The 13,593-nt window shown below is 37.5% G+C and overlaps 1 protein-coding gene across 1 annotated transcript in view; it reads right to left on the bottom strand.

Annotated features, from left to right (window-relative positions):
* Nucleotides 1-1,096: 1,096 nt before the first annotated feature.
* Nucleotides 1,097-13,593, bottom strand: part of LOC121739301 (transmembrane protein 198) — a 73,188-nt gene continuing 60,691 nt past the window's right edge. Inside the window, exons 7-10 of the mRNA XM_042131680.1 lie at nt 8,329-8,473; nt 3,754-3,890; nt 2,111-2,283; nt 1,097-1,288 (exon numbers count right to left, since the gene is read on the bottom strand). Of these exons, the coding sequence (XP_041987614.1) occupies nt 1,288; nt 2,111-2,283; nt 3,754-3,890; nt 8,329-8,473 (456 nt within the window). The 3' untranslated portion in view covers nt 1,097-1,287. The remainder of the gene's footprint in view (nt 1,289-2,110; nt 2,284-3,753; nt 3,891-8,328; nt 8,474-13,593) is intronic.

Consider the following 13,593-nt stretch of genomic DNA (forward strand, 5'->3'; position numbering starts at 1 on the left):
TACCACTTATTTAAAGCAAATAAAAAAATGAGTTGACTACCACTGAATACTTAATATTAAAAAATAAAATCTTCTAAATAGTAAAAAAATCTCAATTGTGCTTTGATAATAGTCTTACCCATTTTATTAGCGTAAAAATTTGATCAGATATTGCTAGATAACTTTAAAACATACAGAATATACATTTAAGCTACACAAAACTTGAACAAGCAGAACATTTAAAACAAAAATAGATTTTTGTCATACATAGGATATCTTAAACTACCTCTCATAGAGTTTACCCGTTCATCACATTTGCATTGTGCTTTCAATTAATCATAATAATTATAATAATTAATAATTAAATAATAATGAGTACAAGCTTACATAAAATAACAAATATTTCGTAACAATAATTTTGAGTCCTAAAATTCATTATATTCGACTTTTTTGTTTCGAAATGGCAAGATTAAAAAATAAAACTCTACCTTAATGACATGGACGTACGGATATGTGACTTTTTGGAATGCTTTCGTGGACTAGGCCTTACTATGTATATAGAATATGCTCTGATACTACAACACAACCTCGAGCGAGTCCAAGGCCGAAAAAACTTTTAAAAAACCTATAAAATATGGCAGTGTAGTTATTATTTTATTGTAACTGTGAACAAATCGGTATTGTCATAAGCGTATTAGTAGTAGACAGTGATTTTATTTTACTAAATATATTATATAAATAAGAATATTTTGTTTCTACTTAATCATTTTGCGTATATTGAACCATAAAAAAATAAAAAAAAAACAAGAAAACATATTAATATAAGTAAAACAATAATAATATACAAATAATTTTGCACACTCTTTTAAATAAAAAAAATGTTGTTGGCATGTTGAATTATTTGAAATCTTGGCTTGTGACTGTTAATGCTCGTCATCGAACTTTGGCATGCAAATAGGAGAATTCACATGGCTGTCGACTAGTGTTCTTTTATTATTAGAGAAAAAAAGAAACCAACGTTATATTTAAGTACCTAATACGCTCATTATACCTTTGTAAATATTATTTTATATATATATATATATATATATATATATATATATATATATATATATATATAAAAGAGGTAAAAATTACAGTAAATCATATAAAACTAGGCCTTGAACTCATGTCACACATACAATTATTAATAATACAATCAATAATGAATATGTGTTGATAATAATATAGTATAATAATATTTTTTTATGATGAGTGTCTACATAGTGAAACTTAAAATACCTTGTCTTAGAACCAATTGGCTGCACACCTGAAATAGAAAAAGAAACAATAAGTAACGGTAAATGCAGAATCAAGCACGCAATTGCAATGTCTGATAGCGCTGCGTGTACGCAGTTACGTGCGTGCATAGTGCATACTCACTAGCGCGTCGCAACTCACAAGCACCTTAAGGTGTTTCCCTTTGGGGCCGACTAAAACTCTGTTAATATAACAGCGGTATACTCTCCCCGCATTCCATTTGATGTTAAAAACTATGAAAACGCTCAAAATTGGAGGCATTTTGAGCGTTTTGATCGTTTTTAACATCAAATGGAACTCGGGGTCTGTCAAATATTGTCCGCGTATGTATGTCGACATACACGAACAATTGTGGCATATTCGACATACATATACACGGTCGACAGTGGTATTCTAGACGAACATACGCAGTCGACAGTGGCTACACTCCCCGCGCGGGCGAGTGTGAGCGCTGTGTGTATCTACACACAGTCGACAGTGGCATACTCACTAGCGCGCCGCCCGTATCTGGTGCAGGTCGTCGTCGGAGTCGGTGTGGTGCGGCTCGCTCGGCGCCAGCACGGTGTGGTGTGTGGAGTCGCTCTGCAGCGTACTACACTCCCCGCGCGGGCGAGTGTGAGCGCTGTGTGTATCTACACACAGTCGACAGTGGCATACTCACTAGCGCGCCGCCCGTATCTGGTGCAGGTCGTCGTCGGAGTCGGTGTGGTGCGGCTCGCTCGGCGCCAGCACGGTGTGGTGTGTGGAGTCGCTCTGCAGCGTACTACACTCCCCGCGCGGGCGAGTGTGAGCGCTGTGTGTATCTACACACAGTCGACAGTGGCATACTCACTAGCGCGCCGCCCGTATCTGGTGCAGGTCGTCGTCAGAGTCGGTGTGGTGCGGCTCGCTCGGCGCCAGCACGGTGAGGTGCGTGGAGTCGCTCTGCAGCGTACTACACTCCCCTCCCGCGCCGCCGCTCCAGTTGCCGCATTGGGCCTTCTTCTGTAGCGCTTGGACGTAGGACTGGTGGGAGAGAATTAATGATTATAGGCCATGAACTCGTACTACAACGGCTACAAAGACTATTTTCTGCGGTCTGAGAAATCAGGATTAAGAAGTTGGGCGAATGCGGGGTATATGACAAATACCCCGCACTTTCCCCGCAACTTTTACGAATCCTCAGAGATGCATGCGGAATATCAGCTTTGAGGTTTCTAGGCTAGGTCCGAAAGGTTTCTTTTTACAGAATCCAACAATAGAGTCCTATTGCAAATGACAATCTGACCCAAGTATTCTAAGAAATGTTTTCTCTTAACCTCATAGTTTTGGATTTATTCTCTTATTTCCAATTGCAAATTTCACAAATCACGTACACTCTAAGGGCACTTTTCCTGCCCGTCCGTTATCGCCCGCGCGCGGATCTGATCAAAGTCAAAGTCAAAATTTTTTATTCAGAATAAGTTTTTTCAAACATTTTCCGAACGTTGACGCTACTGGGGCCTACCACCGGTTCGGGAACTAACCCGGCGAGAAGAACCGGCGTAAGAAACTCGCACGGGGCTATCTTTTACCAGAAATATGGAAAATTACAATGTCATTATGACTAACATTATGACTAAATAAAAAAAAACTAAATACAACCAGTATACAATATTACAATAAAATAATTACCACGGTGTACTATCATTCATGAAATCAGTAACCTTATGTATGCTTTGGTTCTTTAACAACTTTTTTAAATTTATTAATTGACAGATTTTGAACGTTTTCTGAGATCTTATTATAAAAGCGTATACTTATATTGACCTTTAAAAGAATTTTTGACTTTAGTAAGTCTAGTCACCGGAATTTCAAGCTTATGTTTATTACGAGTATTTATCCCATGGGTATCACATTTTTTCTTGAATTCATATATATTCTTTTGAACATATAAGATAGGACATATTGAGAAGCAACAGTTAAGATTCCAGTTTCCTTAAATTTTTCTGTAAGTGAAGTGAAGTATGCATGCAAGTTGCCCGCATCCTATAATTTCATAGATGTTTGTCCTGTCATGCGGGCAACACGCACTCCCAGAATCATGTTGACACCCGCATGTGGACCAGATTCATGCGGGTGATAGAAAAAGCGCCTTTACTACTAGTAATGGGAATTAATGCTATTCTCTATTAATTTCATTAACGAGCTAGTTTTCATGTCATAGCATGTTACGTGCTATTGCTTTGCTTTTGTTGAAATCGCTTCAAGTATTATTTCGCTTCAAGGGAAATAATTGAAATATAGCAAGTACTTATAGCAATTAGCACCGCGGTGCGTAACAGCGCGGGCGTGAATTTTTTCATGATCGCAGACTATTGCTGCTCAAGATAATATTAGCAATCATATTTTTAGCAAGTATGATTAATGTAACTATTGCTAATGGGCAATTAGCATATAATTATTATTGCTAATGCTATTTATAAAAACAATACTAACTACTAACAACTAACACACCTGTGATATAACATCGCCGTGGGCGGTCCTCACTTGATAGAGATAGCGATACTTCCTCTGTTTCATCTCGGCGCGCTGCTCGCGTGTGATTGGCCGAGACTGCTGAGCCTTCATGCGACGCTTTTGTGCTCCGATACCTGATAACAAGATCATCAAATCATCGTCATGATTTTCATCATTATTGAGTGGGAGCCAGCGACAGACAGATTTTGCCATTTTATAAAAGATGAAAGTTTTTCTGTATATGAACTTGGGCTAGCCAGAAAAAGTTGTAACGACACTTTTTTATTAGTATTTATTAGTAATATAAGATAGTACTCCAGTAGGGCTAGCATAACAACAGTAGACATGGGAAAGAGTCGACATACTGACAGATTTTGTCGACAAAATGGCGGATTTCCATTGTCTAACTGTCACTTTGTCAATACAAAACACATATTTGACAACATGTCAAATGTGTGCTTTGTATTGACGCTCCCGCTTCTCAGTCGCGTGGTCGCGTAGGTTTGGCCCAAGCCTGAGACTTTGAGGTGGTCCGGCAATGGGAAGCAACTGTCCGGCAGTGGGATCCCTGCGTAACTCTATCTATTACTCCAGTACGAATAACAGACTATAATAGAACTAATTATTCGATAGTCGACAGTCGTAGTTGACCCCTAGGTGTCCCCCTCCCCCCTCTAACTTCTAAAGTAGGGGTATGATAAGTCTAAAAAAAAATATTATGTACATTACTACAAAAACTACCAACGAAAATTGGTTCGAACGAGATCTAGCCAGTAGTTTTTTTATACGTCATAAATGGTAAATCTTAATTTAAGTTTCATTAAATCAACTGAAATAATAAGAAAATAAATCAAAATCCTCTTAATTTCATAAAAATATACCTTATTGCTGCTGCGGAACCCTTCATGGGCGAGTCCAACTCGCACTTGGCCGGTTTTTTACATTATTAATTGAGAAGATTCAGAATTCTCATAGAAATACAAATAAAAAGTAGCTCTTGAAAGAGTTACTTTTGATTTGTATCAAAAGTAACTCTTTCAAGAGCTGCGCTGCTACTTTCACAGTAAACAAGGTATATACACCCTGAAGTATCATCACATAATTAATGTATAATAATTACCTATTGAGATAATAGCCTACCCGAAGATATCGTATGAAGCGATCATGTGGCGACTGAACAATGCCTATCAATAGCTGGTAATCTAGTCAGGTAACTTGACTACTGTTGTTATTAACGGTAATATAGGCTATAATATAGTTCCGGCTATGTATCAGGTAATTATATCATGTACCTGACGTAATATTAGTAAACCGAATCTACCTTAGCAATTAGGGCTACCACTGCAAATTCACATCGCATAAATTCATATTAAGAATGACATTACGATGCGGTGCGAATTCGCAGTTTTGTGTGAACTGTGTGCCCTTTGGATTTCTCGTTTCCCATTGGTATAGACTATAGAGGGTTTAACAAAACTAAGTACTTAATAATACTTTAGGGCATGTATGACCCTGTGAAAATAGCAGCGCTGAAAGAGTAAGTATTTTTTGGCATAAGTTCCAAATTTTAATGACTCGTTTAAAATGCGTCGCAACGCCTCGCGACGTGGTCTAACAGTAAACAGCCCAGGATTTATAAATAGGCCGTATAGGCCGCGGTCTAGGGCCGGCAGATTTCGTACGTGGGGCGGCGGAAATAAAGGTGCCTAAACTCATAAAAATTATTAAATGGGCATTACGTCTAAAACTGTTGTGAGCCAAATTACTCAACACATTTCGCTACAGAAGTCCTAAGATGCTCACAAAACTAGAAACTACATCTTTAAATTACAACTTAACCCCGCGGCGGTACAATTTCAACGTGAATAACCCGCCGCTGCTCGTTAGAGAGTCATTACGTTTATTCAATCTTGGGGGCAATCTGTACCCCATTCAGAATGTTAACTACAAGACGCACTCTACATCATTATATTGCGCTTATTGAATTAATATTTAACTAGAGACCCACTTGTAGTTGAAATTCGTAATTTATATTCTTACAAGTTACTTTCATCAGATTCAATAAGTGCAAATAAGCGCAAAAAAGCTGAATAATTAACTCTAGCTTCAAAAATGTCCTGCTGGCAAGATTCACGAAACGAAACGCCTTTGTTTTGCGATTTAACCCTTAGGGTCAATTTATACTGGCGCAGAGTCGAAGCGAATTATTAAAATTAAACAACAAATTCAACCTTAACTCATTAACGCACTTTATTACTTCTGAGAATTTAAAAAGGCGCGATCATCCGCGCGAATTCCCGTGGATGCGCCCGACCAACACCGATTGGCCTCGCAGAAGTAATGTACGCGTTACACTGTAGAGTTAAGGTTGAATTTTCTGTGTTCAGTTCTTGGGAATTCGCTTCGCTTCGACTCTGCGCTAGTATAAATTTACCCTTATCGTTTGGATGGCACGAGGATGGCACCATAAGCACAAAATGATCATTACGTTCTTTAGGTATTTAAAATAATTTAATAACACAGCCAATAATAACAAATAAGTACCACGCCTACTTTTTGAAATTAAATTATAAAGCACATTTTAGTTCCTAATACCTCATTCAAACTATCTTACCATCTTAAATATCTTTTATCATAATTTCCAGCAAATTTCTAAATTCAGCATAGTCAAGACTCGTTTACTCGTAGCCGACTAAGACTTAATCCAAACGTTGTTCCAAGATAATAGGACTGACACTAATGTGAGGACTCAGCCTCGTCACCAAACGAGTCCTGCGAACTAGGACGATTTAACGCCCTAGTAAAGCACAAGCTATATTAGTTACAATACTTACTTGTTACTTTTTATATTCATGTGGAATTTATATTATTTATATTTTTCAGATATTACAAAAAAAATAAATATTTTAAGAAGATTATACACACATCTCAATATTTTGAATGTATATGGTTTAAGCCCGGCCGCACATTGTCTGAAATTTCTGATCAGAAACAGTTGAACGTCCGCGCTGTCTCTTACATTTTGTACTGAGCCGAGTGAGCTAGAACTCGCTGGAAGGATATTTCGGATAGTGTGCGGGGTGGCGGTCCGGCGAAATTCAAATGTTTCTGATCAGAATTCGGACAATTTGCGGCCGGGCTTAGATGGGTTTAGTTAGGCGACACTTGCTCATTAGGTATATAATCCGGTCGCTGGACATAGAGAAAATCATCCATTTACGGTTAACCTACCGCCAACTATTCTCTATTCTGTGCTATCGCTTGTCTCCTTTACTCGTGCATGGAAATATTTCCACGAGCACGTTAGGTGAGTCAGACACCAATATTTTTTAACCCCCGACAAAAAAGAGGGGTGTTATAAGTTTGACGTGTCTGTCTGTCTGTTTGTCTGTCTGTTTGTCTGTGTGTGTATCTGTCCGTGGCATCGTAGCATCCAAACGGGTGGACCGATTTTGATCTAGTTTTTTTTTGTTTGAAAGCTGACATGATCGAGAGTGTTCTTAGCTATAATTCATCATCATCAGCCTGCTCAGTCCTAGACAATCAGGGTTTATCTGGTTCATGAAAGGCCGTTAGCAACTTGTAGTCGTTTGATAGGTTTTATATTTCATTCTAGTTCGTGATATTTGTGAATATACAATATACGTATACACATAATAATGGAAAGTTGACCTGGTGCTGCAGCATCACCTGGTAATCAATAGGATATCTAACTCCTCGCCAACTAAGAGCAGAGGTTTCATGTTTGGGCTCATTTTAATTGTGACAACCAGTAAGAAGTAGATAAAGTATAAACAGTAAATATTTACATGCTGCTGCTGCAGCATCACCTGGGTTCTATAGGAACCGAGCTTCGTATGAACCCAAAGTGGAGGTTTCATGTTTGGGCTCATTTTAACGGCCTCATCGAAAAGGACATTGATAGATGGTAATCATGAGAATATGATTCTGTTGATAGGAATTATTCTGCACTATAACCAACACAAGTTTAAAAATTATGAAATAAAATTAAATTAAGAAATTAAAAAAAAACCCCGCCAAAACAACTTTAAAAAGTAATGAAATAATATTTACTACCTTTAAGTTCAAATGATTCCTAACTTGTGTAAAGTAATAATTATTTTAGTCCATAATTGTTGTCAAGGTGTGTCGGGGGACCGCTAACGTAGATGTTTAATTTCACTTAACAAGTTTAAGGATCAATTCACAGCGATCTGAATCGAGATAGGTAACCAGCGACTTGGCGGTTGTTAGGAATCATTTGAACTTAAAGGCAGTAAATATTATTTCATTACTTTTTAAAGTTGTTTTGGCGGGGGTTTTTTTTATGAAAAAAGTCAGTTTGTCGTAAGTCAAAAGTAGCAAGAGGTGACAAATTGACCATAGGTTACAGGACAGCACCCAGTAAAGTCGGACAAGTCCTTTTGAGATTCTACCACCACTGAACCAGTGTCAAGCAGCTATTGGTCGAAGAGCCATAAAAATTGAAAATTTTTCTTTATATTATCACCCCTGTAGGAGTAAGAACGACCAGCAACTATGAAGACTATAAGATAATACTTCTCCACTTACTCTGCTCATGGTATATCCCTGTAGCGGTGAGCGCGCACTGTGCCGTGAAACCCACGATGGCTGCAGCGGGCCAAGCCGCCAGAGCCAGCCAGGACAGCTTACAGGGCGGCGCAACCGCCGGCTCCAGCTTCGCACGCTCCCACAGCTGGAAAGGTTGAGGAGCTCTGATCATCGAAGCTAGTATTATAGATGAATGGTTTTTACATACCGAGTAGGTATAACATAATTAGCACTTTGGTAATAAGGTAAGGGCACAAATAATTTTGAAAACGTTTATCAGTTAGTCTATCTCTCTAGTAAATTATGTGATCGCAACGGCTGCAGACGTAGTTGATTTAAATCAATGCGCATCATACATAAATATGTACTTTCAGAGCAATCATTCAAAGGCATATAATAACGAACCTCCATAATTTTATCGTGCTATCAAGCCCACCTGATTGATGGCTTTAAACTAACATAGACTTGACATAGCCCAACCAAACAACGTAGATCCGCAATCTGCCTAAGAATTTTCTACTTGACACGAAAAAGAACTTGCACGATGTATTGTAACGTTATTTTAAAACAGAGTTCTAAATACCAGGCCATTTGTATTAAAATCATATTTTAAAACGTATATTTGGTTACTGTCGCCCGGCCGAGGCATCAAATGTTCGCAAAACATTCAACGGATTTGAGCAATTAGCGAGATACTGAATTTTAAATTCGAGGCTTTCAAATGTTATTTGAAAACTGTGCTACTATAACAAAAGGAGACCATTTAAAATTGAAACTAAATATTGGTTTTAGTGTAAACAAAAAACCGGGAAAGTGCGTGTCGGGCCACGCACAATATAGGGGTCCGTACTACGAACAATAAAAACTAAGAAAACGTAACGCCCACACTATTACAGTTTTAAATTTGGTTCCTTTCGAACTGTCATTTAACGTCAGCCTGATACCGTTGAAGCAGTTGCAAATGTATTGAAAATGTGTACCTAGGTCCTAGGTACACATTTTTGACAAGTGTTGTAGAACATGTTTTTTGACGGTTTTACTTTTCCTTAGTTTTTACTATTCGTAGGTTCCGTAGTACCGCTAGTTTTTGATAATTTTTGTATGGTCAATGAATGTACATTTATAACTTCTACACTACAAACAACATCATCTCAGTAACGTTCAAAGGAATTTCAACGAAAAATGCCTTTATACTTCGCCGAATACATTTTTTTTTAGTTGATTGACTATCTATTACTCAATTACTTACGAAGTCTTCTTAGCCGTGATAGTTTTCCTTTTAAATTCAGCATATATTTCCTATACTCCCGTGGATTTTTTCACATTTCCAGAAGCAACCGTTTAGCTGGTAGAAGGGGGGGACCACTGGACTCTAACGATTTTTTCCCATTTAAAACTTCATCTTTCACAAATGGATCCCTTAATAGGAAAATGATCTATGAATACTCATAATATTTAAAAAAAAACCTATCCGACACCTCACACGGTGGGGTGGACGCGAAAAAAAAATCATCCCGCTTGATGTGTAAAGGAGGTAGGTAAGTAACAAAAAAAGTAAGATTTTATATGTAACCATTTTGTCGGCATCATTAATGTGTATCATGCCGAATTACAGCGTTGTAGGTCTTTCTCTGAGCAAAACCGGGAACAGACAGACGGACAGACGGACGGACGGACAGACGGAAAATATAATTTTTAAGTTGGATTTATATGCGCAAACGAGCGGTTAGCTACACCACGAAACCGCTAGCAAATTGTATGTTACGATTTACTCAAATAGCGGTGCGGTTATTCATGTCATTTAGTTACTTTTACTTATAATATTATGTATTCTGTGATGTAGTTACAAACAATAATTGATTGTGATCTCACGGCGTAGTCGCCAAACCCGCGTGTTTCTTCGAAAATCGAAGCTTAGGTTCTAATAAAAACATATTACCTATAAGTCCAAAGTAGCTTTTTCAGCGCTGCTTCTTTTATAGTAAACTCTATATAGGTAAGTACACAAGCGGCACATACACACCCTAAAGTATATTATCACTTACTTTTGTTACACATTTCCAAAACCGATCTTAGAATCTCCTTTTTTGAAGTCGGTTGTTCCTCTTAATTTGAGACACAAAATAGTTACGAAAGGACTGCGGCAAATGCGTAAATTCGCGTCCTATATCTAACATACAAATAAATGGGTAATCTAGGTTGCTATGGATACTTCTTAGAACCTTTTATATGGAATCTTCGCAATATGTTCAACAATATATTTCCCGGAAAATAACTGATCCTACGATATCTACTTCGCTTCACAAAAGAGCTCTTTTAGAGAAAAACTAGCTATTGGAAATTTTTCCTCTAAAAGAGCCATTAATAAAATACTAAACAAAAACCTCAACAGTTTTAAATCTCAAAGCACTAGGAAGGTTTTACTGTCTTTGTTTTCTAGAGTACTGCAAAACCACAGCAGAGGGTCCCTAGGGCACTTGAAATGCTTGTAATTACACACAGCGCAATACGCTCTGTACTAAAATATATAGGTACCTACATGTTTTTTTTTTATGTTGTATGTTTTTTTTTTTTCTTCTATAATATGCCCTTTTAGTCGGCCAACACGAGCGATGACGTGTAGGGGGATGTTTCATGTTTATCGTTGCCGACGATCGACCTCGAGTACGCTGAAAAGATACCTTCGCAATCATGATAACAATCATGACTGTGCCCAGTAGCAGCGTTATGGTGACACTGGGCGACCGCCCAGGGCGCGTAATGAGAGGGGCGCTAAAGGCAAACAAAAGCAGCGCCAAATTTTTTAGCATCGCCAAGGGCGCTGGTCGGGCTAAAACCGGCACTGGCTATGCCTCATGAGTCATATCACTCATACTCCATCTCAGAAAGAAGAATTTAGAACTAAAATTTAATACGAAGTTTTCTGACTCGTAACATTCACATGTTCTGTGTAGCTGAATTCACTTCTTTCTGAAAACATCTAATAATACCACCTCAAAGATTTTATTCCATAATACGACATTTGAAAGACGTACATTTTAAAAGCAAGACTACAAGAACGTAATATTATATTTGGTACACTTAAATTTAATAAAACTATCAGTTTAGACGCGCCAGTCACCGTCTGGTTGGGTATAAAAACATTAGAAGTGATTTTCTAAATATTTCCGAATATTTGGTTAGAAAACATTTAGGTACGTGTTTTTTCGTCTTTGATATTTGTATTCGAAGTTCAATTTTTACCCGAAACTAGAGTTGATTTGCTCAGTTATTAAGACAACCCTGGGCCTAAAGTTTAAGATCTGTAAGGAATATTATTCCACAAAACTTTAATAGTTATTATATTGACTGTAAAGTAATAAATGTAAAAAATAAAAATATTATCGGAATAGAAAAAAATTGGATTGTTTTTCTACGAAATTAATTTTCGTCGAACTTTCGGCTCCCAAAATCACAGTTGAGTTTGTTCGAAGCCGAAGGTAAAACTTCATCCAGACTTCAAACGAAGCCGAAGACGAAACTTCGGTCACACTTCAAATGAAGCCGAAGCCGAAACTTCCGTCAGACAGATGCCGAAACTACATACCTTACTTTCGAATACATTGAAGTTCCCACGAAATTTAATCCACAAAAGTCACTGCGGAACAGGTTCTAAGCATTTCTGTTAATTAATTAAAAACGAAGCCGACTACCGTCTGGTTCCTAACCGGATAAATAATACATTAGTCCGTCACGTTAAAGCTGGCCCGCGGGAGATAGTTTAACAGGAACTATTAACAGCTACGTATTCGAAACTTTAAGCCAATATTATATATTATAATAATTCAACCCTGAATCTGAAATTTTGAACTACACATTTTTCAATATAATATGAAGATCTGATCTAATAATATAATCTAACTAGTGACCCGCCCCGGCTCAGTAGTTTTGATATATTATATATAATAATTAATAGGTAAGTATATAAAAATATAAAGACGTTATGACAATGTTTTGTCCGTGTCTTGACACTTTCGTAACGGATCCGACGAGGACACGACATTGTAACTATGAGGGCTCCATTACATGGCGAAGAATGGTTTTTACGGCGAGAAAAATTAAAAAAAATATATAAAAATTTGAGAATATTTTACCTCTATAGAATCAATTCCAGTAGCGATGTCCACACTATGCACTTTCATCTTCAAATTTCGTCATCTTCTTTCATTCAACTTTGGTTTTGGCGCATTCAATAATAATAATTATTGTATGCGTCAACGAACGCAACGCCAATTATATTATCATTTTGTTCAGTTGCAGTGTCTGTCAGATTATTGTTAACATGTGCGACGAGAACATTTGGAGGTGGAATATGTGCATTGTGCGACTTATTTGCTCATAAGAAATTCCAGAAAAAAAGAACTAAGCGAAAGTTTTGGATACGGTCAGAGCGCATGCGTCGCGGGCATGCCTCACGTGCGCTGTTGACTGTGCTATAACGCATGCCCTTGATGAACAAAAAAAGGCACTAATGACGTAACCGCAACACTTTTGACAATTTGAACTCCATAGATTATACGGGACAACATAATATATAGGTAAGGTTATCCTGTGACAATAGATATATGTGTGTGTGTGTTCAATATTATATCGGGCCCGCTAGTCTTTTTAATATTTAGAGGAATCTTTTTTTATTTTATTAATTTAAGTAATAACTGATTGGTTTTAAGGTACTCCCTCACTCATCGTGAGCATTCACGTGTAATGTAACGTTTTAGCTTCGACTTGGAGCATTCCATATTTAGTTGATACATCTTGTGACACAAGATGTATCAAGATATTACACACTGTATATCATTACAAGGTGCGCATTGTAATGCTCGGCTCTCCTCCCTCACTGATATAATGCTCGACTCTGTAACGTTACATTACAAGCGAATGCTCCCGGTGAAAGAACACCTTTAGAAGAGAAATCTTCTATAATATTGTGATAGGCCCTTTCTAGTACACTCACATATTGCTCAGTATTATCACGTAGCACGTTACCACGTACTAATCACTGTCAATTAATTAAACGAAATTGCACAACCGCTTATTTTTGAAGCTACCCTTATGAGAAGAGTCTAGAAAGTAACAAAAGAATTAGGTCTGAAACTTCTTAAGTGTTTTTCTATATTTTTAAAATACTGATAATAATTTATAAGTGTCTGACCGCAGGTTCATTTTTGTTTGAAGCCGATTAATCTCAGCTATCGACACAAACCACCGCCAAAAACTGAAAGATTT

Source organism: Aricia agestis, chromosome Z (assembly GCF_905147365.1).
Source record: "Aricia agestis chromosome Z, ilAriAges1.1, whole genome shotgun sequence".
Taxonomy (NCBI): Eukaryota; Metazoa; Arthropoda; class Insecta; order Lepidoptera; family Lycaenidae; genus Aricia; species Aricia agestis.